General features: G+C 46.9%; 1 protein-coding gene across 3 annotated transcripts; it reads right to left on the minus strand.

Moving 5' to 3' along the window:
* Window positions 1-13,836: 13,836 nt before the first annotated feature.
* Window positions 13,837-23,878, minus strand: LOC125543602 (ankyrin-3-like). Of its 3 annotated transcripts, none has more exons than XM_048706995.1 (12): window positions 23,533-23,878; window positions 21,537-21,701; window positions 20,647-20,775; window positions 20,435-20,574; window positions 20,266-20,364; window positions 20,004-20,117; window positions 19,537-19,683; window positions 19,380-19,433; window positions 19,077-19,259; window positions 16,532-18,973; window positions 16,408-16,456; window positions 13,837-14,133 (listed from the first exon to the last, which is right to left on the minus strand). In XM_048706995.1, the coding sequence occupies exons 2-10, from the start codon at window positions 21,694-21,696 to the stop codon at window positions 18,557-18,559; spliced, it is 1,443 nt and encodes a 480-aa protein (XP_048562952.1). In that variant the 5' UTR covers window positions 21,697-21,701; window positions 23,533-23,878; the 3' UTR covers window positions 13,837-14,133; window positions 16,408-16,456; window positions 16,532-18,556. The 3 variants fall into 3 exon arrangements, with proteins under 3 accessions (XP_048562952.1, XP_048562951.1, XP_048562953.1); XM_048706994.1 differs by lacking the exon at window positions 23,533-23,878 and adding an exon at window positions 21,775-21,972; XM_048706996.1 differs by lacking the exons at window positions 13,837-14,133; window positions 16,408-16,456; window positions 23,533-23,878 and adding an exon at window positions 21,775-21,972 and having other exon boundaries at window positions 18,817-18,968.
* Between the last annotated feature and the right edge of the window lie 1,446 nt (window positions 23,879-25,324).

The following is a 25,324-nucleotide window of genomic DNA, read 5'->3' on the forward strand; positions in this document are numbered from 1 at the left end:
CCCTTCTTTCTTCTTTCCGGTTGATGCAACCAGATGGTGGATCCTTGGAGCCAGATGCCACCGCTAGCGGATACTACTACATGGAGGCCACCAAAGACCAGGAGTAGTTAGGACGTCCCAGGCAGGAGGCCTTGCCTCTTCGATCATGTTGCTTTTGTGCTAGCCTTCTTAAGGCATCCTTGTTTAACTTATGTCTGTACTCATATATTGTTGCTTCCGCTAACTCTTGTGTATCGAGCTTGTATTCGAGCCCTCGAGGCCCCTGGCTTGTAATATAAATCTTGTATTATTTTATTTGTGTCTAGAGTTGTGTTGTGATATCTTCCCGTGAGTCCCTGATCTTGGTCGTACACATTTGCATGCATGATTAGTGTACGGTCGAGTCGGGGGCGTCACAACTATTCTCTGTTCACAGGTACTCATGTCAGCTGCTGAATCACTAGGTTCTCATCAACTTAACTCATTTGCAGCGTTCCTCGAAGAAAAGTTGCACACCTCTTCAGAGAATTCCATTGCTCAAATTCCTCAGCTGAAGAAAATGGCTGATGGTAAGAAGCCACAGAAGGGAGGAAAGAGGCATGAGGTCAACACAGAGTTTGAAATCCCTGATGACATTTATGCTGGGTACTGCACACCCCCTGAGGAGGATAAAAATCAGCGCAAGGTGCGCATTCAAAAGATTGAGAGGAGATGGGCAAGAGAGTGGAGGGAGTACAGATATGTTACTCCCAAATACATGAGGAAATTCGCTATTACCCCTCCATGCTCAAGACCTCCAATGGCACCTGGCCAAGTGGCAAATCCCACCAACCTCAAGCACGGTGAGGATTATCCTGATGAATGGGCCAAGCGCCAAGCCAAACTGTCCAAACATGCAAAAGAAGCAGTGAGGAAATTTAATAAAGACTCTGCTGCTGCTGCTACCTCTGCTGACGCTTTTGCAAACAAGCCATAGAAGGCCATGGCAAAGAAGCCTGCTCATAAGCCAAGTGCTTCACCCCAAATGCCCTCACGGCCAAGTTGCTCAGCAATGCCCTCACGGCTAGATTCTTCAAAGCCCTCACGGCCAACTCCTCAAGCTGCTCCAGCTCCTTCCAAGTCCTCAGCTCCTCCGACAAAATCCTCAGCACATGTGCATCTCGCCACGTGCCAAAGGACAACAGGCATCTCTATTGCCTCAGGAGCTTCTGCTAGTTCTTCAGCTGCACCAAATTCATCAACTGGCCCCTCTCTGCTGAAGAAAAAGGCCACTACTGGTCGAGGCTCTCGACCAAGTCCTCACAAGAAGCAGGTCGCCTTCCAAGTACCGTCCGAAAATGACGAAGCTGATGATGAGGAACTTGCCGAAATCATCAGAGACAGGTAGGCCAAGGCCGCTAGAGCCAAAGGCAGCAATGTGCCGTTGATTCTGGATCCGAAGTTGATCCTAGACTTCATCGACCTATGGCACAAGGATCCCAACACACCTTTGCCGGAGATGAACCTCACTCCTGGTCAAAGTCATGTTTTCACTGCTGTCATTGAAGAAGAAAAATGGAAATTTGAACAAGGAAGGAGAGTGAAGAAAGCACAGTACAAGAAACAGCGCTTTCTGAAGCAAAATGTTCTGAAGCTTTCCCCTGAAGAACTCGTTGCATTGCAAGCTGAGATCAAGCAACTGAGTGATGAATTTGATCGCTGTTATGCTGACTGGCTTGGAGCCAAATTCAGATTTGTGAAGATTACTGAAAAATTCACTTCAAATGTTGTAGCCCCAACGCAACAAGAAAATCCTCAGGCTGAGGCATCTGCTCAGCCTACTAAGGAACATGCCAGCACCGCTGATGAAAATCAGGCTGCTGATGAAACTACTAGTACTAGGGTCGATGACTCCATTCTAGCCGCTGAAGAAATTGCCAGGACAACCATTAGTGTTGCGCTTGAAGAAAATGTCAGGACAGCTGAAGCTACAATGGCTGTGCATGAAGAAATGAAGAAATCAGGGCAACTGCATCAGTTGCGCCTGAAGTAATTCAACCAATTTCCTCTGCTTCTCCTGCACCTACCCCAACTCCAATCCTTCCATCTACATCAGATGTGAAGAAGACCAAGGCTACGGAGCGTGCAACTGTGAAGAAAAGGAAGGCGTCAACTTCATCAGACTCTTCAGCTCCGCAGAAGATGAAGCCATTGACTACTTCATATGACAATCCAATTGATGTTGTTCCTGTCTCAACCATGTCATCAAAGGACCTTGTTCCTTTTGATGAAGAATATGAGATCCCAAGTGGATCAGATGATGACATTCCTTCTGCTGCTTCGTCAGAGCAGTTGGATGAAGAAATTGAAGCGGATGCAATCCCTTCAACCCCACTAGTCTCATCGCCCATTCCTCAGTTCACTGCTGAAGAGGCCGGCATTGAAGAAAAGGAAGAAGAAGAAGATGTGGACATTGGATGTACTACACCAGTGTTAAATGATGACTTTTGGGAAAGTCGGCACCCCAATTCTCCTCTGTTCACACCTCTGCACCAAATTCCTCAGTCCCCCGTCAACACTGAAGTTCAAATGGGATCTGAAGAACCTCATGCCACTCCGTCTGTACATGAAGAGATACCAACCACTAGTGCTGAAGAAAATGTTAATGAAGAATTGAAGACCCAGGCTGCCACTGAAGAAGAGCTTGAAATTCCTTAGCCTGTGGATTCTGAGATTGCGATTCCTGAGGTGGTGATGCAATTGACCGATACCCCTCACGCCAAGCCAAAGGATCCCTTCTCCAAGAAGCAGAAATTCAAGGCTGATGATTTCTTTGGCGAGCACGTGTTCTTCACTGATTATAATCCTTATGACTCTACTCATCATAGAAGGAAGCGTTTCTGAAATACGAGCCAGGCCAGTTTCTATTCTTCACTGCTCTTCAACAAGGATAAAATCTTCGACCACGAGCATATTCCTCACGTGGACATGGAATCACTGCCATGCTTCTCTCCTGTCCTCAGTGTGCTTCATGATGCACGCCTCCTCAACTTTTGCTCTGACATTGTTGATTGGAATGAAGAGCTTATTCTTTAGTTCTACGCAACGCTGCACGTCACAGGAGATGTAGATGACATCAACACCTGGGTTTTGGACTGGATGACCGAAAACACTCATTACAAAGTACCGGCCTTTGAATTACTTCATGTCCTGCCAATTAGTCCTCCCCTTGAAGGTGCTCATTGCCTATACCATGAGCCTGAACTCACTGCCCACTATATGCAAGTGCTAATGAAGCCTATGAAGCCCGGTCAAGCCCCAAGGACCAAATTCCTCGTGAAGGAATTGCTATATGTGCCCAGAATAGTCTATCGCATTCTGACGAAGACAATGAGTCCTATCAAATGCCATGACTCGTCTGATGAAGAAGTCGTTGGCATCATGAAGAATCTGCTCTTCAACATCATGCATGGCATTCCTATCAATTATCATGATTTCTTCATGAGGACTCTGGCCAATGTTGCACTCTCTCCGTTTGAGTTGAAGCCTTATACTCCTTGGATTATGAGATTCCTCAGAACAAGGTCTTCACCCAACTACAAGGCTGATTTTCAGAATCACCTCAGCTACTTGCCCCCAATTGAAGTCCTCAAACGAACATATTCCTCAGCTGATGAAAAGGGTAAGGCACCAGCTATTATTGATGAAGGCATTCGTCCATTGGATGGTCAGTTTTGAAAAGCTGCATCTTATTCCACCAATGATGACTCTGCCACACATGACTCTGCTGCCAATGCATCCAAGCCAAATCCTCAAGCCACAGCTCCCAGGGTGATGACTGACCATGAGCTGCTTCTTAGTCTTCACCAGAAGGTGGATCAAAACCATAAATGGGTTAAGCGTCAGTTTGGTTCTATTCTTCACAACATGACTGCTACACATAATGAAGTGAAGAAAAACCATTACTACCTCCATGAAGTCTTCGGTCGCACCTGGGCTGTCTTATCTCATCTGTATGGTGAAGAAGATCTGAAGCAAATGGGTCTCAAGGAGGACTTTGACTGGTCTACACCTCCACCAAAGAAATACAAGAAGGTTAAGGTTCCCCCCTTGGTGGCTAGCTCCTGTTCTTCATCACGCGACACCGACGAGTATGAAGACTTGGACGACACTGCGGCAGGCCCTACTACGACAAACGACCCCAACAATGCTGGCGCTCCTCCATCGTCTTGATATTCTTCAGGGGCGTTAGTCCTCATTTTTCGATCCTTTTGGTCATTCGATGACAAAGGGGGGATTTGAGTTAGTCTTCAAGCAGGTCTACTTATATGGGCGTTTTTTTTCTAAGTTGCAACTCTCGTTCTTCTGAAACTTTATTCGATCGAGCTGTAAACTTAATCTCTATGGTGGCCTGATACTTCTGCTGAGATTTTCTGCATGCTTATTCCTCATTAATGTTAATGCATGCATGTTGAATTACATCAGTCACCATATTTCTCATACATTTCAAATTATTCATATTCTATGTCAAATGCGTGAACGAATTACAAGATATAGGGGGAGATCTCCATGATTCTACTCTTCAAGTGTGCATTGCTTCAAAAGCAAATTCCTCACTATGCACATCTTCAGGGGGAGTTCTTCTATATCTTGCAATCAAATTCCTCAATATCAGTATTTACACTCCATATGTTTATCCCCGTTGAAAACTTAACCTATATTGTCATCAATCACCAAAAAGGGGGAGATTGTAAGTGCATCTAGTGGCCCTTAGTGATTTTGGTGTATTGAAGACTTATAGATTAAGGGACTAATGTGTCTTTGAGTGTACACAGGTCTATAAGTCTATGAGGAGTTTGAGATTTACAGAGAAAGTCGACCCTAAAAATGAATGTCTTCGACTGAAGACTTTGGATTTCTGAAGACTTTCTGAAGACTTTGAAAGTGAAGAAATTGGTGTGACCCTGAAGACTTGGTATTCATTCGAGGAACATGGAGCATGAAGACTTTTGTTTTCGTAGTTTCATTTTCTCTTTTTTGAGTCATAGGAAGCACTGTACTGTTAAAGGGGGTCGAGGAAATACTAAGGAAAATTTTCCAAGTGATACTCAACTCTAAATCCTACACCTACCAATCCCTTCGAGTGAAGCCATTGAAAATCTCATACAGTTCAGTCATATTCTTCAGTGACAGAGACGAAGTTCTTCTGGTCTCTGAGGAATTTGTCTGACTGAGGAGTTAGGAATTCGTCAGTGCGGATTGCCTACACAGTGAGGAACATGATAGCCCTGAGGAATTTGATACTCAAATTTCTGACCGTTGTTGTGCTATGCGCCAGCTGCCCCTAAATATCTACCCACCTAACGGCCATATCATTGAAGGGCATTTATGTCTTATCATGTTGGGCTGCTCCCTAGGCTATAAATAGCCACCCCCTACAACCACTAGCTGGTTGGCTGCTCCGAGAGAAACTGACACTTGTCATTTGAGAGCATCCCATCCTCCGAGGACTTTGAGTGAAAATCATCAAGTGAGGAAACCCAAACCCAAACACCTACAAACCCATAGTGATTGAGCATCACTGAAGAGATTGATCTTGCGTAGATCTGACGCTTGTTACCTTTGAAGATTGTGCTTCTTCCAAACGGTTAGGCGTCATGGTCTAGAGCATCCAAGAAGAAATTGTGGATCGCTGAGTGACCGAGTTTGTGAAGGTTTGGAAGTCACCTGAAGACTTACCACGAGTGATTGGGCGAGGACTGTGTGACCTTAGCTCAAGGAGAATACGTTGAGGACTGTGTGTCCGGAACTGTGTGTCCTCAGGTTTAAATACCTAGCCGCTCCAACCAGACGTACAACTTACACAACAGTTGGAACTGGTCTACCAAATCATTGTCTTCACCGAGCTTACTGGTTCTATTTCCTCAACACTTTCATTTCCTCATTACTGTGTTGTGTGCCTGTTCATATCTGTTTGAAGACTTTGACTGAAGACTTTCTCAATTTCCTCAGTCCAATTTCTTCAGTCTGTTTGTCTTCATCCTGTGTTATCCTGTGTTTATGCTTTCTGTACTCCGTGCTTGTCTTCATTTCATCATGATGATCATGCTTATGTTCTGTTATGTTTACATCTGAGTACTTATTCCGCTGCAAGTAGTTCTTTGCTTAGGAATTTCCTCACCCTGAAATTCCTCAGTGAAGAATTCATAAAAATCGCCTATTCACCCCCCCTCTAGTCGACTTAACGCACTTTCAACCGTCACCCGGTCCTTCTTTGTCGGAGTCCCCTGGATCGGCCTCGCCTGCTTCGGATGTCCCGCCGGCCCCGGTATTCGCTGCTCCGCGGCATCCACACACTCGCAGCCATAGTGGCATTGTTCATCCCAAGGAGCGCACCGATGGCACGGTCACATATCTTGCTGCTTGCCTGGCTCATGTTGTGGACGATCCAACCGCCGAACCATGTAGTTATCAAGCCGCTATGAGTATTCCACACTGGAGGGCTGCTATGGAACAAGAATATCACGCTCTTATGAAGAATAAGACCTGGACACTCGTTCCCCCTCCGTCTCGCGTCAACATCATTGATTCGAAGTGGGTGTTCAAGGTGAAGAAACATGCAGATGGTTCCATTGAGCGCTACAAAGTGCGCCTCGTGGCTAAGGGCTTTAAACAGCGTCAGGGACTGGACTATGAGGATACACTCAGCCCAGTTGTCAAGACTACCACTATTCGACTTCTTCTGTCTCTGGCAGTTTCTCGCGAATGGTCTCTCCGTCAGCTTGACGTGCAGAACGCTTTTCTTCACAGATTGCTTGAAGAAGAGGTTTACATGAGGCAGCCACCTGGATTTGTTGATCACACTCAGCCTTATCATCTCTGTCGTCTGACGAAGGCTATATATGGACTGAAGCGGGCTCCTCATGCCTGGCATGCTCGCCTGGCTTCAGCTCTACGCACTCATGGATTCATTCCTTCGACGGCTAATACTTCACTGTTCCTGTTTCAGCGATCGAGTGTGACCATGTACCTCCTCATGTACGTGGATGATATTGTCCTGGTGAGCTCCTCTCCGACGGCTGCTGATTGTGACGCCCTCGATTTAATCGTACACTAATCATACACGCAAACGTGTACGATCAAGATCAGGGACTCACGGGAAGATATCACAACACAACTCTACAAATAAAATAAGTCATACAAGCATCATATTACAAGCCAGGGGCCTCGAAGGCTCGAATACAAGAGCTCGATCATAGACGAGTCAGCGGAAGCAACAATATCTGAGTACAGACATAAGTTAAACAAGTTTGCCTTAAGAAGGCTAGCACAAACTGGGATACAGATCGAAAGAGGCGCAGGCCTCCTGCCTGGGATCCTCCTAACTACTCCTGGTCATCGTCAGCGGGCATCACGTAGTAGTGGGCACCTCCGGTGTAGTAGGAGTCGTCGTCGAAGGTGGCGTCTGGCTCCTGGGCTCCAACATCTGGTTGCGACAACCAGGTAGAAGGGATAGGGGGAAAAGAGGGAGAAAGCAACCGTGAGTACTCATCCAAAGTACTCGCAAGCAAGGAGCTACACTACATATGCATGGGTATCAAATGGAATAAGGGTATCATATGTGGACTGAACTGCAGAATGCCAGAATAAGAGGGGGATAACTAATCCTTTTGAAGACTACGCTTCTGGCAGCCTCCGTCTTGCAACATGTAGAAGAAAGTAGACTGAAGTCCTCCAAGTATCATCACGTAGCATAATCCTAACCGATGATCCTCCCCTCGTCGCCCTGTGAGAGAGCGATCACCGGTTGTATCTGGCACTTGGAAGGGTGTGTTTTATTAAGTATCCGGTTCTAGTTGTCATAAGGTCAAGGTACAACTCCAAGTCGTCCTGTTACCGAAGATCACGGCTATTCGAATAGATTAACTTCCCTGCAGGGGTGCACCACATAACCCAACACGCTCGATCCCATTTGGCCGGACACACTTTTCTGGGTCATGCCCGGCCTCAGAAGATCAACACGTCGCAGCCCCACCTAGACCAACAGAGAGGTCAGCACGCCGGTCTAAACCTAAGCGCCCAGGGGTCTGGGCCCATCGCCCTTAGCACACCTGCACGTTGCGTGGGCGGCCGGAAGCAGACCTAGCCTAGTAGGCGTTCCAGTCCAATCCAGCGCGCGCCGCTCCGTTGCTGACGTCACGAAGGCTTCGGCTGATACCACGACGTCGAGTGCCCATAACTGTCCCCGCGTAGATGGTTAGTGCGTATAGGCCAGTAGCCAGACTCAGATCAAATACCAAGATCTCGTTAAACGTGTTAAGTATCTGCGAACGCCGACCAGGGCCAGGCCCACCTCTCTCCTAGGTGGTCTCAACCTGCCCTGTCGCTCCGCCACAAAGTAACAGTCGGGGGCCGTCGGGAACCCAGGCCCACCTCTACCGGGATGGAGCCACCTGCCCCTTCAGCCCCCATCTCCGAACAGTACCACAGGTAATGTAACTGTGTAAAGTATATAGTATATGCCCGTGATCACCTCCCGAAGTGATCATGGCCCAGTAGTATAGAATGGCAGACGGACAAGAGTGTAGGGCCACTGATGGAACACTAGCATCCTATACTAAGCAGTAGGATAGCAGGTAATGGTAACAATAGTAGTAGCAAGGACAGGCTATGCATCAGGATAGGAATAACGAGAAGCAGTAACATGCTACACTACTCTAATGCAAGCAGTATAGAGGAGAGTAGGCGATATCTGGTGATCAAGGGGGGGGCTTGCCTGGTTGCTCTGGCAAGAGAGAGGGGTCGTCAACACCGTAGTCGTACTGGGTAGCAGCGGCGTCGGTCTCGCTGTCTATCGAGAGAAGAGGGGGGAGAAACAATAAATATATAAGCAAGCATATGCATAGTGATGCATGACATGACAAGTAACGACGTTAGAGGTGCCCTAACGCGGTAGTAGGTGATACCGGTGAAGCGGGATAACATCCGGGAAAGTAGCCCCGGTGTTTCGTGTTTTCGGGCAGAGGAGCCGGAGGGGGAAAGTTGCGAGTTTGATATGTTAGGGGTGCGGGGTAGACGAACGGGCTGCGTATCCGAATTCGTCTCATCATTCTGAGCAACTTTCAGGTACAAAGTTTTTTCATCGGAATTACGGTTAATTTTCTATGATTTTCCAAAGTTCTAAGTATTTTTTTGAAATTTCTGAATTTATTATATTTAGTTTAATCCAAATCGACCAAGTCAATTTGACTGGTCAAAAGGGCATGTGTGGCCCACATGTCATTGACTATTTATCTAAACAATTAAATAAATCTAATTTATTTAATGAGGGCCTACATGTCATCTACTACTAGACTAATTTAGCACTAATTAAGACCTAGTAGTACTAATCTAAGTAGGGCCGGCCATTACTGGGCATAGCCCAGCCGGCCACATGCACGGCGCGCACACACCACGCTGCACAAGGCACACACAACACACGGACACACACGCACATCACACACACTCACGCACACACAACACATAGCTAGGAGTTAATTATGTTATCTGAACATAGCATTTTGCGATTTTTATATGATTTAATCTAGGCATCGAAGAGATTTGGTCCAATGGGATAAAAAGGAGTTTGTCAAGTATACTACCTTCCCATATTTTTTTAGTCCTGTTAACAATCGTTTTGCCGGAGTTTAGGAGCCGTCGAGAGGGTTACTCATCATAGAATTAGAAAAGCTAGCTAGCGCGCTACAGTAACTAGCAGTTCAGTAAGCAGCGGCAGTAGCAACGGAGTAGCAAAGGGCAGCAGTAGTGGTTATGAGCAGCAAGCAGCAACGGCGAGGCCACCCGCGGGCACGGGGCTGCGTGGGCACTCGCGTGCAACGGGCGGGCGCAGCGGCTATGAGCGTGGGCGGTGTGCAACGGCGGCAGCAGAGAGGTAGCAGCGGCGCGCGAGCGGAGCAGGCGGAGGCCGGAGCGAAGCGGGGTACGGTGAGCAGGGGCCCGGCCGGTGGTGCGGGTGGTTCGGCCGGGGCATGGCCTCGCACGCGGAGGCGCGTCCCAGGGCGCAGCTAGGAGCGAGCGGCGAGGCATGGCACGGCGGCGACTACGGCTACGGGTGCGGATCCGCGGAGAAAGAGAGGGGGAAGAAGCGGAGCTCACCGAGGGAGCACAAGGAGGCTCGGTGATAGCTTAGTAGCGCAGATGGTGGCCGGATTCGACGAAGTTCGCCGGTGGCAGCAGGAGGAAGAAGGCCTCGATCCGGCATAGCAGGGGCTTCCTGGGTTGATCTGTTCCGTGTAGTCGAAGTAGAGGTGGCCGGAGGAGTCCCTGACGTTGACTCAGCCTGCGGGGACAACGGTGGCCGCGAGAACTAGCTTGGCCATGGCGATGGTGGCGGCGGTTGCGAGCGGAGTGGCGGATCTGGGGTGAGAGGGGGAGAACCGCGAGGGAGAGTGGACGAGGCTGAACCCTAGGGCGTCGGGGACGGTCTTATACTCGTCGGGGAGCTCGGATGGCCGGCGCGTGGCGATCCCTGGCCATGGACGCGCCCCCTCTGCCCACGAGGCTTCCGTGAACAGAGGAAGGAGCTGGGGAGGTGGGCTGGGCCAGTGCGGTGGGTTAAGGCCCAGGGAAAACAAGTGGGGGGGTTCTCTTTGCTTTGTTATATTTCTTTTCCTTTTATTTATCCCTTTTCTGTTTTTTTTAATGTTTAGCACCTAATTGATTATTATAAAATATGGGAGCTAGCTCATAAATTGCAGTGCATTAGATCCTAGCACCAAAAACTACTCTGGGTGAAATACCATTTCGCATTAGATTTAGATTAATTAAAAGGTTACTAAATAATGTATTCAGCCACTGTTTGAGGTTGTTTAAATGACTTATCAAATTTCAATAATGTTGTTTACTATATTATCCTAGCCTCTGATTTATCTACTATATATTGAACATTTTAGTTTTAATATTGGAAAACTTTTGTTGTTTGCCTATATTTTAAATTTGAATTTGAATCGTTTTGAACTACGCGAGCTTATAAACAATAATCGAGGTGATGTGGCATCATTACCAGAGGGTTACTGTAGCTTGATTACCCGGGCGTCACACTGATGCTCTTGTGACTGCACTTGGTCGTGATTTTGTAGTTAAGGATTTGGGACAGCCTCATTTCTTCCTGGGTATTGAAGTCGCTCATCAGTCTCGTGGCAGTTTGGCTCTCACCCAGAAGAAGTACTCTCTTGATCTCTTGCGCCGTGATGTTATGCTCAAGTGCAAGACATCACCTACGCCCATGTCCTCCACTGACAAACTTTCAGCTGCTGATGGTGCTCTTCTATCTCCTGAGGATGCTACTGAGTACAGGAGTATTCTTGGTGGCTTGCAGTATCTGACGATCACGCGTCCTGATCTCTCCTTTGCGGTTAACAGGGTGTGCCAGTATCTTCATGCATCTACTGATGTACACTGGTCTGCTGTGAAGCGCATACTGCGTTATGTATGTCTCACTGTCTCCTTTGGTCTTCACCTACGCCCTTGTTCCTCCGGAGTTCTTTCTGCATTCTCTGATGTTGATTGGGCTGGGTGTCCAGATGACAGGCGATCTATAGGGGGACATGCTGTGTTCTTGGGTCCTAATCTGATCGCCTGGAGTGCACGCAAGCAAGCCATTGTTTCCCGCAGCAGCACAGAAGCTGAGTACAAGTCGGTTGCCAATGCGACTACCGAACTTATATGGATTGAGTCCCTACATCGAGAGCTAGGAGTTGCTCAGCCACATCCTTCGGTCCTTTGGTGTGACATCATCAGTGCTACGTTTCTGCCATCAAACCCAGTGTTCCATGCACGGACTAAACACATTGAGATTGACTATCATTTTGTGAGGGAACTTGTTGCACAGAAGCTACTACAAGTTAGGTTTATCTCTTCAAAAGATCAACTTGCAGATATCTTCACCAAGCCTCTACCTTCTCGCATGTTTGAGGTCTATAGGCGCAATCTCAACCTCCTAGATAATTCAGGAGTGAGTTGAGATTGAGGGAGGGTGTTAGACTTCGTATTGTAGCCCTACTGTGTAATCCATACCATATTGGTATTAGACTTGTATGTCATCATTATATATATGTGACAGGCCACCCCATAGAGGGTTGAGCCAGTTCCCTCAAAACCTACGTTTTACAGTGGTGTTGCCGGCTTCTCTTGCGTGAGTTGTCACCGTCATACGATCTCCTCAACGTAGCCGCATGGGGGCGTCTCCCTCCGTGTCTTGAAGGTGCTGCTCCCAGACACTCGTGTAATATCCTGACCTGGGTATACAAGAGATAGATGAATGTATAAAAATTATGTTGACCCGGACGAAGCTCCACGTCGTGCCATCGGTAGCACGATTGTCAGTCGTCCCGCGCAGGATCTGCACTGGTGCACGCCACCTTCGAGTGGGCGTGGTCCTTAACGTGCGATCCACCGGATCGTAGACGCAGCCGCTGGTGCGTTCTGCTCGCTACCATGCGTCCTCCTCGGCGCACGCACTGCCGCGGCCGGGCAGCACCAGGCCGCGTGCATGTTACCGGGCAAGTGCGTCGCGCCCTCTCCTCGGCCTCCTCCGTCCATCTCGTTGATGTTGTCGCCATGGGCGCGTCTCAACTTCAACTTGGCTCGAGTGCGGGTCGGGTAGTACAAACAATGCTATCGAATTAGAAATCAATGATTTATTTGAGCTGAACTTCATATAAAACTTTATTTTGCTCCAGCCTAGAACGGGCCATATAGGGGTGGGCATAAAAACCAACAAACCGAACACCGGACCGAAGCCGAAACCAAAAAAACCGAATTTTTGGTTTTTATCAATAATATATAAGAAAATCGGTTTCTGCTTGTACTAACCGAACAAGGTTCGGTTTGTTCGGTTAGCCGAAACAAAACCGAACACAGCGTATGTGAGACACATAGACAGTACGCTGAGTACCCAAACTGACAAAAGAAACAGTACGCAGACGCAAGACTACAGTGGAGCGGCGCGCTGTCCATCTTTCCTCTGCGCACTGCGCAGCCTGCCACACTTCCCTTCGATGAAGGCCTAGAGTTGATTTTTTTAATAGGGCAAGGCCTCAACGTTGCCACGCAGCCAGCCACTAGCCCATGTTTTTTTAGCAAAAGGTACTAGCCCACAGGCAAACTGCGACGTGACTTTCTTTGACCATGGGCCGATCACGTGCATGCATGCTAGCCCGCATGTGAAGATAATCAGAGACACCATATATTTATTTAGTCCCACCTCGCCTGGCCGATGACGTGCGGCAAAGATTTCTCGCTATATAAGAGTATGCCCCTGGCACAGTCCTTCAAAGCATGGTCTAATCGGTGTAAACCGAAAACCGTACCGAATTGTCGGTTAACTGAATTTTCGGTTAGTTATTTTGAGTTACCAATTTCGGTTTTTGGTTTTGCAAACCGAATTTAAATATAAACCGAATGGTAGAAACCGAAGTTTCGGTTTATACCGAACGCCCACCCCTAGGGCCATGGCCCTTTTAGCCCTGCTGAAGCTCCGCCGGCGCTCTCTGATTTGTGTGTCCCCTACATTTATAGGCAAAGGAGCAAGGCGCAGGTGACGCGCACAACCATTTGGCCCCTCCGATTTTGTTGGAAGAGATACAGATGGCAAAACAGTATCGATGTTTATCTATTCGATCGGTTTACAGCACGGCAACTATCGATCAGATATTCAGGTATACGTACGCGTATTTGCCGGCCGACTTGTAGGTATTCAGGAAAGTACGTATGAGCCCTGGCTAATCATATACCCTTAGCCTACGTGGTGGAGCCCCACTTGACCCAATTTGATGCTTGCATGCGCTAAGAATACGCATGCAATCTTTGGATAAAAAAAAAAAGAATACGCATGCAATCTTACCACAGCAAACAGGTTAGGCATTGTATCCATATACTCCTACATCACGCATGGGCCATGCAAAATGCACCCCGTTATGTACAACTGGAACAGGTATCATCCTGCCGTGACGGGATCGTCATATTAACCGGCGAGTTCACCGTATACGACTGTTCCACGGTAGGTACACATGTCTTGGACCTCCGATCACATTCAATGCCCGCGTACACTCGCCAGTGTTCGATTGGCACCCATAGCTTTAGCAGGCGAGCCCATGTGCAACATCGCCATGTCACCTGCAAGTAAAAATAATTACATTAAGTCCAGAAAGTAGCTCATACAAGATGGATTCATAGTACATGATGACAATCACTGCTGAGGGGTTCTTGGAATCTTCGTTCATAAAAAATGTGCACTACAGTCCGATCAGGTGTTAATGCTACTAGAATGATTATAGGTTTGTTGGAGCTCTAAAAACATATTTTGGTGGTGCTAGAACTTGCTGAAACAGAATGCTTGAAGGAAGCAAAACATTTGTCAGCTCCCACCAGGCTTCCGATATATATACATGACTAAACAACACGCATAAAATGAATAAGCCTACTAATGATTCTACTGGAGCAGTGGAGCGTCATGGGGTTGAAATAACTAGAGTTGGACAACTGAAAAAGATTAACAAGTGAGCAGATCTAAAGCATAGAATGACAAGAGAAAATGCAGAAATGATAGAAAGATGTAAATGCAAAAACTGAACATCTAACTGAACTTGTCATAACCTGGCAGTGTTTTTGGCGAAGGATAAGCTTGGGATGAGTTTGGGAGAGGAGCAGAGAGTGAGACAGAATGGAAATGGAGAAGGGCGGAGGAGAAAAAAGCGAAACAAGTGGGACGGTTGTTCGATGGAATTTTTTTATTTTTGAGGGCAATTCGATGGAAGTAAATGCCGGCACGTATGTGCTTGGTGGGCATACGGCGTCCCCGTACAGGACGTGGGATTTTTATCTGGGCCGGGATGCACTTGACGGACGGAGACGTAGTGATTGCGCTGCAGAGGGCCATGACTCGGGAATATATATAATCCATATACGACTGCCTTGCCTGTACGTCCTAAAATACACGAGGGAGTGCGAATCTAGGAGAGAGAGAGCGGGGATGATAAAGCGGGCAGGTGCGCTCGCGCTCAGACTAGCACTTTCGTCGTTTGCTAGTCGTTTGTTGCTTTTACAGAAACGTGCGCAAAGGCACTATAATCGTCAAGATTCTGACTATGTGGCTAACGGGAAGAGATAAGGGCATGGAAGAAATACGTCAAGGACTTGAGTGAAAAGAAAAGAAGTAACCAGGGAAAGCAAAAGAAGAAAATGGACATTGTGAAGAAATTGTGAAGATTCCGACTATGTGGTTAACGAGAAGAGACAAGGGCATGAAAGAAATGCGTCAAGGACTTTGAGAAGAAAAGAAGTAACCAGGGGCAAGCTAAAGAAATAACTGGACCTTCTTGCGAAGAAAGAAGAAAAGGAGAAGGGCCAAAGAGCAATAGTGGCAGATCAGGAAGGGGATCAAAATCCCTAGCCGCACCTCCATTGCAAATCGAACCTGGCTACATCTCCTTCTCCCCCAACCTCTGGGGTGGTGGTGCGCCACCCAGTTATCCATCTCCATCTCCACCACGTGCCACCTCCCTTTGCGAGAGCCACTAGCACCCCGGAGCCACAGCGCTACCTCCCTTTGGTGCTGCCTGTTCCTCACCTCTCCGATCTCTGCTGTTGCTCTATGCTGCTCTCTCCCTCCCTCCCTCCCCCTCTCCTCTCTGTCCCTCTGTCTGTGAGTCTGTCTGTCTTTCCCACGCCTTGCTCGCATGATATTGATGGAAGGGAGTTCAATACGAATCAAATCAACAGCAGCAGGGAGAGGATTTGAAGGAGATAAAAGAGGAAGGAGAGCAGATGATAAGATTAGTGGAAAGTTGCAGCAACAGCTGGTGTTGCAACCACCAGTAATGCCAGTGGCCGCCTTGCAAGGCTCAGGTTAGAAACACGCAGGAGGAGGCATGACCGTGCGTGAGTGCAGGGGAGAGAATAGGGTTCAGGGGCCAGCCTTAGACCTCCTCCTGATTACATTTTTAAGAAAACGGTGGGCCCATTTTGAATCGCTCGACTCAAAAGACTAGACTAGTCAACCAGCTAGTGGAGTCGAGTTAATCCCAAGCTACAATACTAGACTAGTTGCACAACTAGTTAAACACCATGGGGATAAATATGCACAAGCAAAAATAATCTCAGAATGCTGAAAACTAAATAACTAAAAACCGAAGGCTACGCAATCATCTTATATATCCTCACATTTTGCGGCTATCGAAAATAGAGGTCCAGATTATTCATTATTATAAGTAACTTCAAGTGGTGACTACGCTGCTACCTTGTCATGGATCATGATAAAGCAGGTGATCACTACCACTATTCAGTATAAAGAGTACAATATCCCCATAACAGTTACTAATTTTACAAGCTGGAATTGTTACCACATGATGCAAAACTGTCAATGATAGGAGGTAAGCAAAAAGTGGGTACCTTCAAAGATTATACTTATCTATCCTACTCAGGCTCTAAATAATACCACCTGAAAAGGTAAACATCGTAATCATTAAGTGAAAAGGACATCAGAAAATGTACAAACCTATCAAAATGCGCTTACCGAAGTTTCGTGCCCTTCTTTTTGGAGTATGGCCTTGGTGGCATGGGCCACACTCTGCCTCTGTACTTCCCGATGTCTCCATGATCTTCTACAGTGAAAAGCGTTCCTCTTCTGAGATTTGCTTCGAGTAATCTTTCTTTAAAGTGCTCATCATTTTCATCACTATGCTTCATTATTGCAGCAGTTTCTTGCTCCAAGAACTCAGATTTCTTGTTCGGGAGAAAGAACCTGGTTTTGATAACTTTTCTTCTTCGCAGTATAACATAGGCATCAAGGCACTGGGATAATCTTCGGAAAGGCACACCAGTCACAAGCTCGTATGCCTTCTCCTCCTCCTCCCGTCTCTTCTCCTCTTCCCGAATCTTAACCTTGTCATCCTCCTCAATGTCATCATTAGCAGGACCCGTCACTGTGTTGCATGAATTGATTTTACCCTCTTCCTGCTCCAGCCCCTTCTCCTCCTCCTCATCCTCCTCCTCAACATCAGCAAGACCAATGTTGCATGAATTTGTTCCATCCTCTTCCTCCTCCAGCCCCTTCTCCTTCTCCTTCTCCTCCTCCCCCTTCTCATCATCATATGCAGTAGCATCATCATTGACACATGTATCAGCAGCAGCAGCAGTAAAAACATCGCCATTATATGAACTGATTCCACCTTCTTTATCCTCCTGCCCCTTCTCCTCCTCCTCATCATCATCAGCAGCAGCAACAGTGCTAACAGTAGAGGCAGCAAAAGTATCAATTGCTGTTTTTTCAGTTATTGTATCCTCTTCCTCCTTCAGCCCCTTCTCCTTCTCCTTCTCCTTCTCCTTCTCCTTCTCCTCCTACCCCTTCTCATCATCATACGCAGTAGCATCATCATTGACACATGTATCAGCAGCAGCAGCAGTAAAAACATCGCCATTATATGAACTGATTCCACCTTCTTTATCCTCCTGCCCCTTCTCCTCCTCCTCATCATCATCAGCAGCAGCAACAGTGCTAACAGTAGAGGCAGCAAAAGTATCAATTGCTGTTTTTTCAGTTATTGTATCCTCTTCCTCCTTCAGCCCCTTCTCCTTCTCCTTCTCCTTCTCCTTCTCCTTCTCCTCCTACCCCTTCTCATCATCATACGCAGTAGCATCATCATTGACACATGTATCAGCAGCAGCAGCAGTAAAAACATCGCCATTATATGAACTGATTCCACCTTCTTTATCCTCCTGCCCCTTCTCCTCCTCCTCATCATCATCAGCAGCAGCAACAGTGCTAACAGTAGAGGCAGCAAAAGTATCAATTGCTGTTTTTTCAGTTATTGTATCCTCTTCCTCCTTCAGCCCCTTCTCCTTCTCCTTCTCCTTCTCCTTCTCCTTCTCCTCCTACCCCTTCTCATCATCATACGCAGTAGCATCATCATTGACACATGTATCAGCAGCAGCAGCAGTAAAAACATCGCCATTATATGAACTGATTCCACCTTCTTTATCCTCCTGCCCCTTCTCCTCCTCCTCATAATTATCATCTTCATCGGCAGCAGCAGCAGCAGCAACAGTAGAGGCAGCAAAAGTATCCATTGCTGTTTTTTCAATTACTTTATCAAGGGCATCCAGAGCAATATGAGATACCTGTCTCTGATTTGTGACACTGCCATCCAAACAAGGTGCTGGAATAGGCACATCAGCATTACAAGCAGCAGCAGTTCCTATAGATCTTTTCTCAGTTATTGTGTCGAGGGCATTGAGAGCACTATGAGAAACTTGTCTGTGGTTTGTCACCGTTCCATCCAAACAAGAGGGTATTGAAATAGGTGCATCCACCTGCTTCCTCTCCAGGGACTTCATGGTGTACTGAAATATCCAATCGTTCTTTCCAGCCTCAGTGGAATACAAAATAAGCATATCAGACGCAACATGGCATGGCAGGTGTCCTTAAAAGACATGTTCTCTTCGTGAGTACTAATAGCATTAACAGCAGCACGAAGCGCGTGTATTTTTAGCTTTAGCCCTGAAACACCACCATCGTACGAACCACCTAAATTTGATAACATCAAATCAGAGGCAATAATATATTTTTCAAAGTTTGCTTCATCATGACTGTCAATGTCTTTGATCTGCCAGCAGCTGTCAATATATTGTTTGAAGGTTGCTTCATCATGCCAACAGAGAAATGGATAGGAAGATTATAAGAAAAGCTTCCATCGTCATTACGACTCCTTCGGACGAAACCCGAAATCCAAATACTTTGACCATCAATCACTACACCAACATCATTATTATTATTCCTGAACCAAAATATAAATGTCCCATCTGCTCTCGAAACAGTGACTTTATTGCCACCAGGTCCAAGCTCATAAACTGTATCAGACCCCGCAAAGTGCCAAAAACGATAAACACTTATTGCCCTCAAATAACTCGCCTGTACCTTGGTGGGACTAGGACTTGTGATGTCAAAAATGACACTGCTCTGCAAAGATGTAAGGGGCTAAGGCAATTAAATACATTGAGAAGCAAAGATGTAAAGGACCAAGGCAATTAAGAGTTACACATTCAGAAGGCAAAGATTATACCTTTATTTCTCCAACATCATAATTGAAAATTCGATTCGGTTCTGGCAGTCCATACAATGTAGACTCATAAAACAGCCGCTTCTTTGCGGCTGACCATTTGGAAAAGAACTGATACTCTGTTTCTGGTACCATTGCCTTGATTTTAAGGTTGATTTCTTCGTCCGACAGAATACTCACGTTCATCTGAAACAAAATTTTACAGATCAATTTACTGAACATCATAAAGAATGCAGATATATACATGGCGAATTCTTGCAACATTAAATTCATTAACATGTTGAAATGCATATCAATTTAACACACCTTAGTCGATGAAATTCTTCTCAAAGTGGTTTCCTTATGTGAAACGTCTAGCGGCTGAAAATGCATTGAATTCTTATCATGAGAATTATAGCATAAAAGATTTCAATTCATAAACATATAATGATACTGCATAATCAATATAAAGTTCACTTGGCACCTTGTTCTCAGCATAAGTCTCAATAATACCAGCCACGGACCAGTTCAAAATATCTGAAATTTCTGTGGTCCATGGGAAAAGAAACTCAACAATATCAACATGTTTACGTTGTGCGGCAACTTGTATTGGCTTCAACCCATCGACATGCTATAGGAAAGAAAAGGATAATAAACAGTCAAAACTTAGTTTTACTTGGCAGTACAAGAAACATGCAAAATTCAACGAAATGTGAGTGTACAATATAACCAAGATGCACAAAAGGTTCATAGTTGCAGCTACAATGCAAAAAAACAAAGTTCAATGATTATACGTTTTTTTAGTATGAAAAAGAAGCAATAGCATCGCTAAACCGGCAAATACAGGTATCGCTCAGATTAGTGTGGATACAACAGGTGTTCTTTCCAATTTGTAAAGAAACGTAAAAAATATGAAGGTTTATTCAAGAAAAATTGAAGTTCGTTGATTACATCACAATAATCTGGGTCAGCTCCATATTTTAGAAACCAATCGACTAGCTTGATGCTCCCACTAGCAGCAGCAGCGTGTAGAGGATTCTTGATAAATTTAGGATCTGCGCCTGCCTATTTTGCAGAAAATGTAGTTAGTTTAAGAAGTAAATACAAATGTAGAAGTTTCACTGAGTAAATACAAATATGTTACATGCTGAAATGAACACAAAACAGAAACAGAGCAATAATGAACCCAAAAGGGGCTTGATTAATTCTGTACCTCTATTAAAAGATCAAAACACTCGAATGAACCGAAGGAGACAGCACAAGATAGAGGTGTGACTTCATGAACGGAATTGAACTCTGGTTCTGGCTGCACCTGCAAAATCATCGATGTCATAGCTACATGTTCTATAAACCTTCATGAGGAAATTATAATGAAAATTCACCTTAGCACCGTGTTCTATGAGAAACTTGACTGCACATATTTGTCTGCACCTAGCAGCACACGCAAGTGCAGTACCCTCAAAGCCTTTGGCATCAACATTAACTCCCTTGTCAAGTAGAAGCTTCATTATTCCTAATCTTCCTGTATTAAGAAACATACACAACATTATATTACTCCCATTTTAATGAAAACAAAAAACAAGGTATCACTTACCAAACTTTGCAGCCATACACAGTATAGTTGGCCCAATATTCAGGACAGATGGATCGGCCCCGTTGTTGAGCAGGCATTCAACAGTTTCCATATGACTTTTATCTGTAGCTATCTTCAATGCTGTTTGACCTGAAATTTATTCAGAGATAACGTAGACAACATATAAACACTAGGTACAACTAACGCCTATATTCCATCACACGATAGATGTACAGGACAATCAAATAGCATGCTATCATTAAGAAAGCTACACATACGAAGTATTTTAATGATATAGCATCCATCTACTAGTTTTCTTTTGTCATATTGTATCCGTCTTCCAATCTTTTCCTACTTGATGAAATTTGTGCAGCAATTAACATTACACGCTGTTACAATTTCAGGAAGATGACTGTCTGTTTTTACTAAGAACATCAAGCACATCGTGATATATGACCCAGAAGTACAATGGGTGTGAAACCAGTACAAATTGCAGTTTAGACACATATCAAACTGCAATAACACTCTATCCATCTCCAATTATACTCGAAACGAACTGCACCACCAAACTGTGCTGCATGGGCCGATTTCAGATTTAAAATTCTATACTCTGATGCTATTGTGGTACTGTAACTGAACCAAAGGGTATTTTTTAGGCATGAATGGAAGGAGTTAAATATAGAATATGAATATGGAAACCACCCTTTAATTTACTCTCCGGTTGCTACTTTCTACAAGGGTTTAATCCATGCAAGGGTTCAATCAGATATACCTGAGGGTTTACAAGTTTATTATACAAACCTAGTTTATTCACGAACATATATTATTTAATAATATACTAAGAAAATACCTAACAAAAATTATTTAAAAAGGAAATCATGCTACACATGCATAAAAAATTTAAGTAGTACCTTTACCATAGGCAGCATTCACATCGATGCCAACTTCACTAATTAGATATGAGCAGATATCCGCCTTGCCTTTGCGAGCTGCAAGGTGAAGCAACGTTCGACTCTTGCTGTCCCGAAAGCTGGCGACCATATCATTCCCCTCCTTCTCAATAAGTTCCATAACATCTTCATCGTAAACGGAAAATCAGTTGGTAACACGGGAAAGGAAAGCGTCAGGTCAGATCAGACTAGAGCCTACCTTTCAGTGCCATAGAGTATTTGACAAAAAACTACCACATTAGGGGTTACCGTCCCACAGAACTACCACATTCAAAAAAGTGACTGATAACTACCAAAAAATTCTAATTTTGTGACTAAAAACTACCACATTTGAAAAATGACCGGTTTAGACGATTTAAACACGTTTATGACATGCGGGACCCACCCGTCAGGGGTGACGTGGCGGCACGGTCAACCTTGTTTATTTAGACCGTTAAGTTGAGCGTTATGACAAGTGGGGCCCACACGGTATTCTTCTTCCTCCTCTCCGTATCTTCCTTTGGCATTTTACCAAACACCTCCTGTGCATGGGAGGGAAGCGGGTCAACTCCGGTGACGCGCCCGCCGTGAAGACGCCCCCGTCGCTCCTGACCGAGGAAGATGGTCCAGAGGACGCCACATCCTCGCGCGCCCAGGACGACAGCGAGGTGCGCGCCTCACCTGCTTGAGGTGCTTTGCCAAGGTGCTCGCACGTGCTGCAGGAGCTGCTCGTCGTGGTGCTCGCGCACTGTGGCCGAGCCTCGTGGAGGGCGGGAGCCTCAATGTCTCGTTCCAGCGGAAGGGGAGGAGGGTGTTGCGGAGCTCTGGCTCACCCGCGGTCATCGCAGGAGGCGAGAGGAGGCCGGAGCTGTGGTGCTGCTGCTTGCGGCCGCTGCTACTGCTCCTATGTTGGAGGATGTTGCGGTGGTCTTTTTGGAGGTGGCAGCGAAGGACACGGCTTCGACGGCCGAAACACGGTAGTGGCCACGGCCTTGGCGAGCACCCCGGACACCTCGACCTCCGCCGCGCTGTTGGACGCGGAGGGCATGGGGAACTTGACCGTGGCGTGCACAGAGGCGGAGAGGTGGGCCAGGTCCTTCTCGGCGCGACGCAGGGACCGAACCGCGAATGCGAGCCTGTTGCCGCCTCGGCGCCGGAGTGCGGCCTGCGGCTCGGCGGCAAGGGGATGAGCAGGAGCTCGGCGTGCACGTCGAGGCGAGCGAGGCCCGTGGTGCTGTTGCTTGCAGCCGCTGCTACTGCTCCTTGCCGCTGACCACGAGCTCCAGCTCGAAGGGAGGCCGGCGAGGGCGGCAGCAGCAGGGCCTAGAGCTCGCAGCACCTCGGCTTCGCGTGCGGCTGCGCGGGCTTCTCTTCCGGCACCCTCTGGCATGGAAGGCCACCGGAGTGCAGGGCGGCAAAGGCCACCGGAGCATGAGGGGGCGACTGGGCGCCCACTGAAAGCAGCATAGGATGATGCACAGGAGGTGTTTGGTAAAATGCCAAAGGAAGATACAGAGAGGAGGAAGAAGAACGGCTGTGGGCCCCACCTGTCATAACGGTCAACTTAACGGTCAAACTAAACAGAGTTGCCCGTGCCGCCACATCACCCTTGACGGGTGGGTCCTGCATGTCATAAACATGTTTAAATCGTCTAAACCGGTCATTTATCAAAAGTGGTAGTTTTTAGTCACAAAATTAGAAATTTTTGGTACTTATCAGTCACTTTTTTGAATGTGGTAGTTCTGTGGGACGGCAACCCCTAATGTGGTAGTTTTTTGTGAAATACTCCAGTGCCATATGTCCATCGCGCGCGGATATTATCAAAGCTTCCATGACACCAGCCGCGAACGAGAAGGGAGAGGGAGGATTCTTAGCCTCCAACGAGGAATCTAGGGTCTGCATCCCGATAATCAATTAACCTGGTTCGGCATCTAAGGAAACGAAACGCGGGGAGCAGAGGAGGCGAGTCCGAGCTTACCTGCAGGTCGCGGTGCACGCTCCAGTCGCCCCCGTCGTACACGTCGTCGCCGCCGCCTTAAATCGGAAGGCAGCTGATGTAGTCGGCTCGCCTCGGTCGCTGCAGCTCTGGAGCAGGAGAGGAGGCAGCAGAGCGGCGCCGGCTCGTCCCGTTCCTAGACGGAAGCGACGGGGGGGGTGGCTCTGGTCGTCGAGCTCGCCCCGTTGGAGATGAAGGCGCTGGGGGGTTGGACCAGGAGGAGAGGAGGCGACGGAGCTCGTCGGGGTGGCGGAAGGGGCGGACGCGAGGCTGCGGCTGCGGCTGCGCTCGGGGTGACTCGGGCGCGTCGGGAAATGGGCGAGTAGGGAAGGGTCGGAAAGCAACTCGGGCCTCCCCGTGCTCCCATGATACGGACTCCCGAGAGCCCTTGATCTGAGATCCAATGGTTGAGCTTCTGCAAGTTTGCAAAACCCCCTCCAAAATCTGATATTTACACGCAAGTCTAGAAGTTTTGGTCAGTGGGCGTTGGAGGGAAAGTATTAGGTGCTAGGTGGTACGCCCTGTGTGCTCCCATCCATGATACGGACCCCTGAGAGCCCAATGATTGCATAAGGTCTGCAAGTTCGCAACAAAAAAAAACCTTCAAAATCTCATATTTACACACAAATCTAGAAGCTTGGTCTTTGGCCGTTGGATCTCAGATCCAAGGTCTCTCGGTATCAGCTGATATTTTCCCGTGTCTCCAATGTTGACTTCAAATTTCCTCCCGCATCCATACATGGACACAGGGCCAGTTCGCGGACACGAATGCATGAGCCAGCCATCCAACGCTATATGTATACATCGGGTCCCAATCTTTTTTAAGTCTGCATGTTCAAATAGCCGCATATATAGTCTAGCATGGTTCAAATGTTCAAATGCACCTATAGTTCTAATTAAAAAAAATCAAATATTACACTCCAACATTGTTGTACCCTCTAACCGTCCACGGATATTCAATTAAATCTTTCTTCAGTTGCTCGATGCTGAATTTGTGATGCATTTGAACAAACTCTGTAAATGTGGCAGGATTTTGATCTCGAAGTTCGATAGGATCACTCATATTCTCAAATGCAAGAGTTGTGACAGCATCCTCACCCTCATCCTCAATGATCATGTTGTGCGTGACCACACAAATAGGTTATCACCTCTCACAAGGTCTCCAAATCTCGTTGTTTAGAAGGTCCACGAACAACTGCAATACATGCCAACAGAACTTCAAATGCCCTCTCAATATCCTTTCTAACTGGTTGTACCGTTGAAGGTGACAGACTCGTCGAGTGCCGGCGGGGGTGTGGCGTGGCGGCCGGGGGGGTAGAGCAACGGCGAAGGCAAGAGAGAAAGATGAAAGGAGAGAAAATGGGAGGATGGATGCGGGGGGTCCAGGAGTGGTTTTGGTGGGGTTTTGGGTGGGCTGGGGGTGTCGGAGTCCTATGTGATTGATGTCCGGACTCCCGCAAAGCCCCCCAGTTTGTCTCGGGTTTACAGGAAAAAAGTAGTTCCAGACCGCTCGGCGGATCAATACAGATCCGTGTTGGATGGCCAAACACGTTAGGACCGCGCAGTCTGGGCGGTTATGGGAGGTTGAGGGTCCGCTTTGGAGATGACCTAATAGCATCTTTAACAAATCTCGTGTGAGTATAAAATCCCCATAAGCGGTACCTAGCCGAACATATATCTCTACTCCTAAAGGGGACTTGGTAGCCCGGTATCCAGGTTTATTTTCGTCGGTCTATTTTTGCCTCACCTCCCACCACCCCCTCCCAGGCCGGTT

The sequence above is a fragment of the Triticum urartu genome, chromosome 3 (genome assembly GCF_003073215.2).
Source record: "Triticum urartu cultivar G1812 chromosome 3, Tu2.1, whole genome shotgun sequence".
NCBI classification, from domain to species: Eukaryota; Viridiplantae; Streptophyta; class Magnoliopsida; order Poales; family Poaceae; genus Triticum; species Triticum urartu.

Excerpts from the sequence above, each read along its gene's own strand:
- LOC125543602 (XM_048706994.1), bottom strand. Across the intron at positions 20,365-20,434 it reads TCATAGAACACGGTGCTAAG|GTGCAGCCAGAACCAGAGTT; the intron begins GTGAATTTTCAT and ends ATGATTTTGCAG. Across the intron at positions 18,974-19,076 it reads ATGATGTTGGAGAAATAAAG|AGCAGTGTCATTTTTGACAT; the intron begins GTATAATCTTTG and ends ACATCTTTGCAG.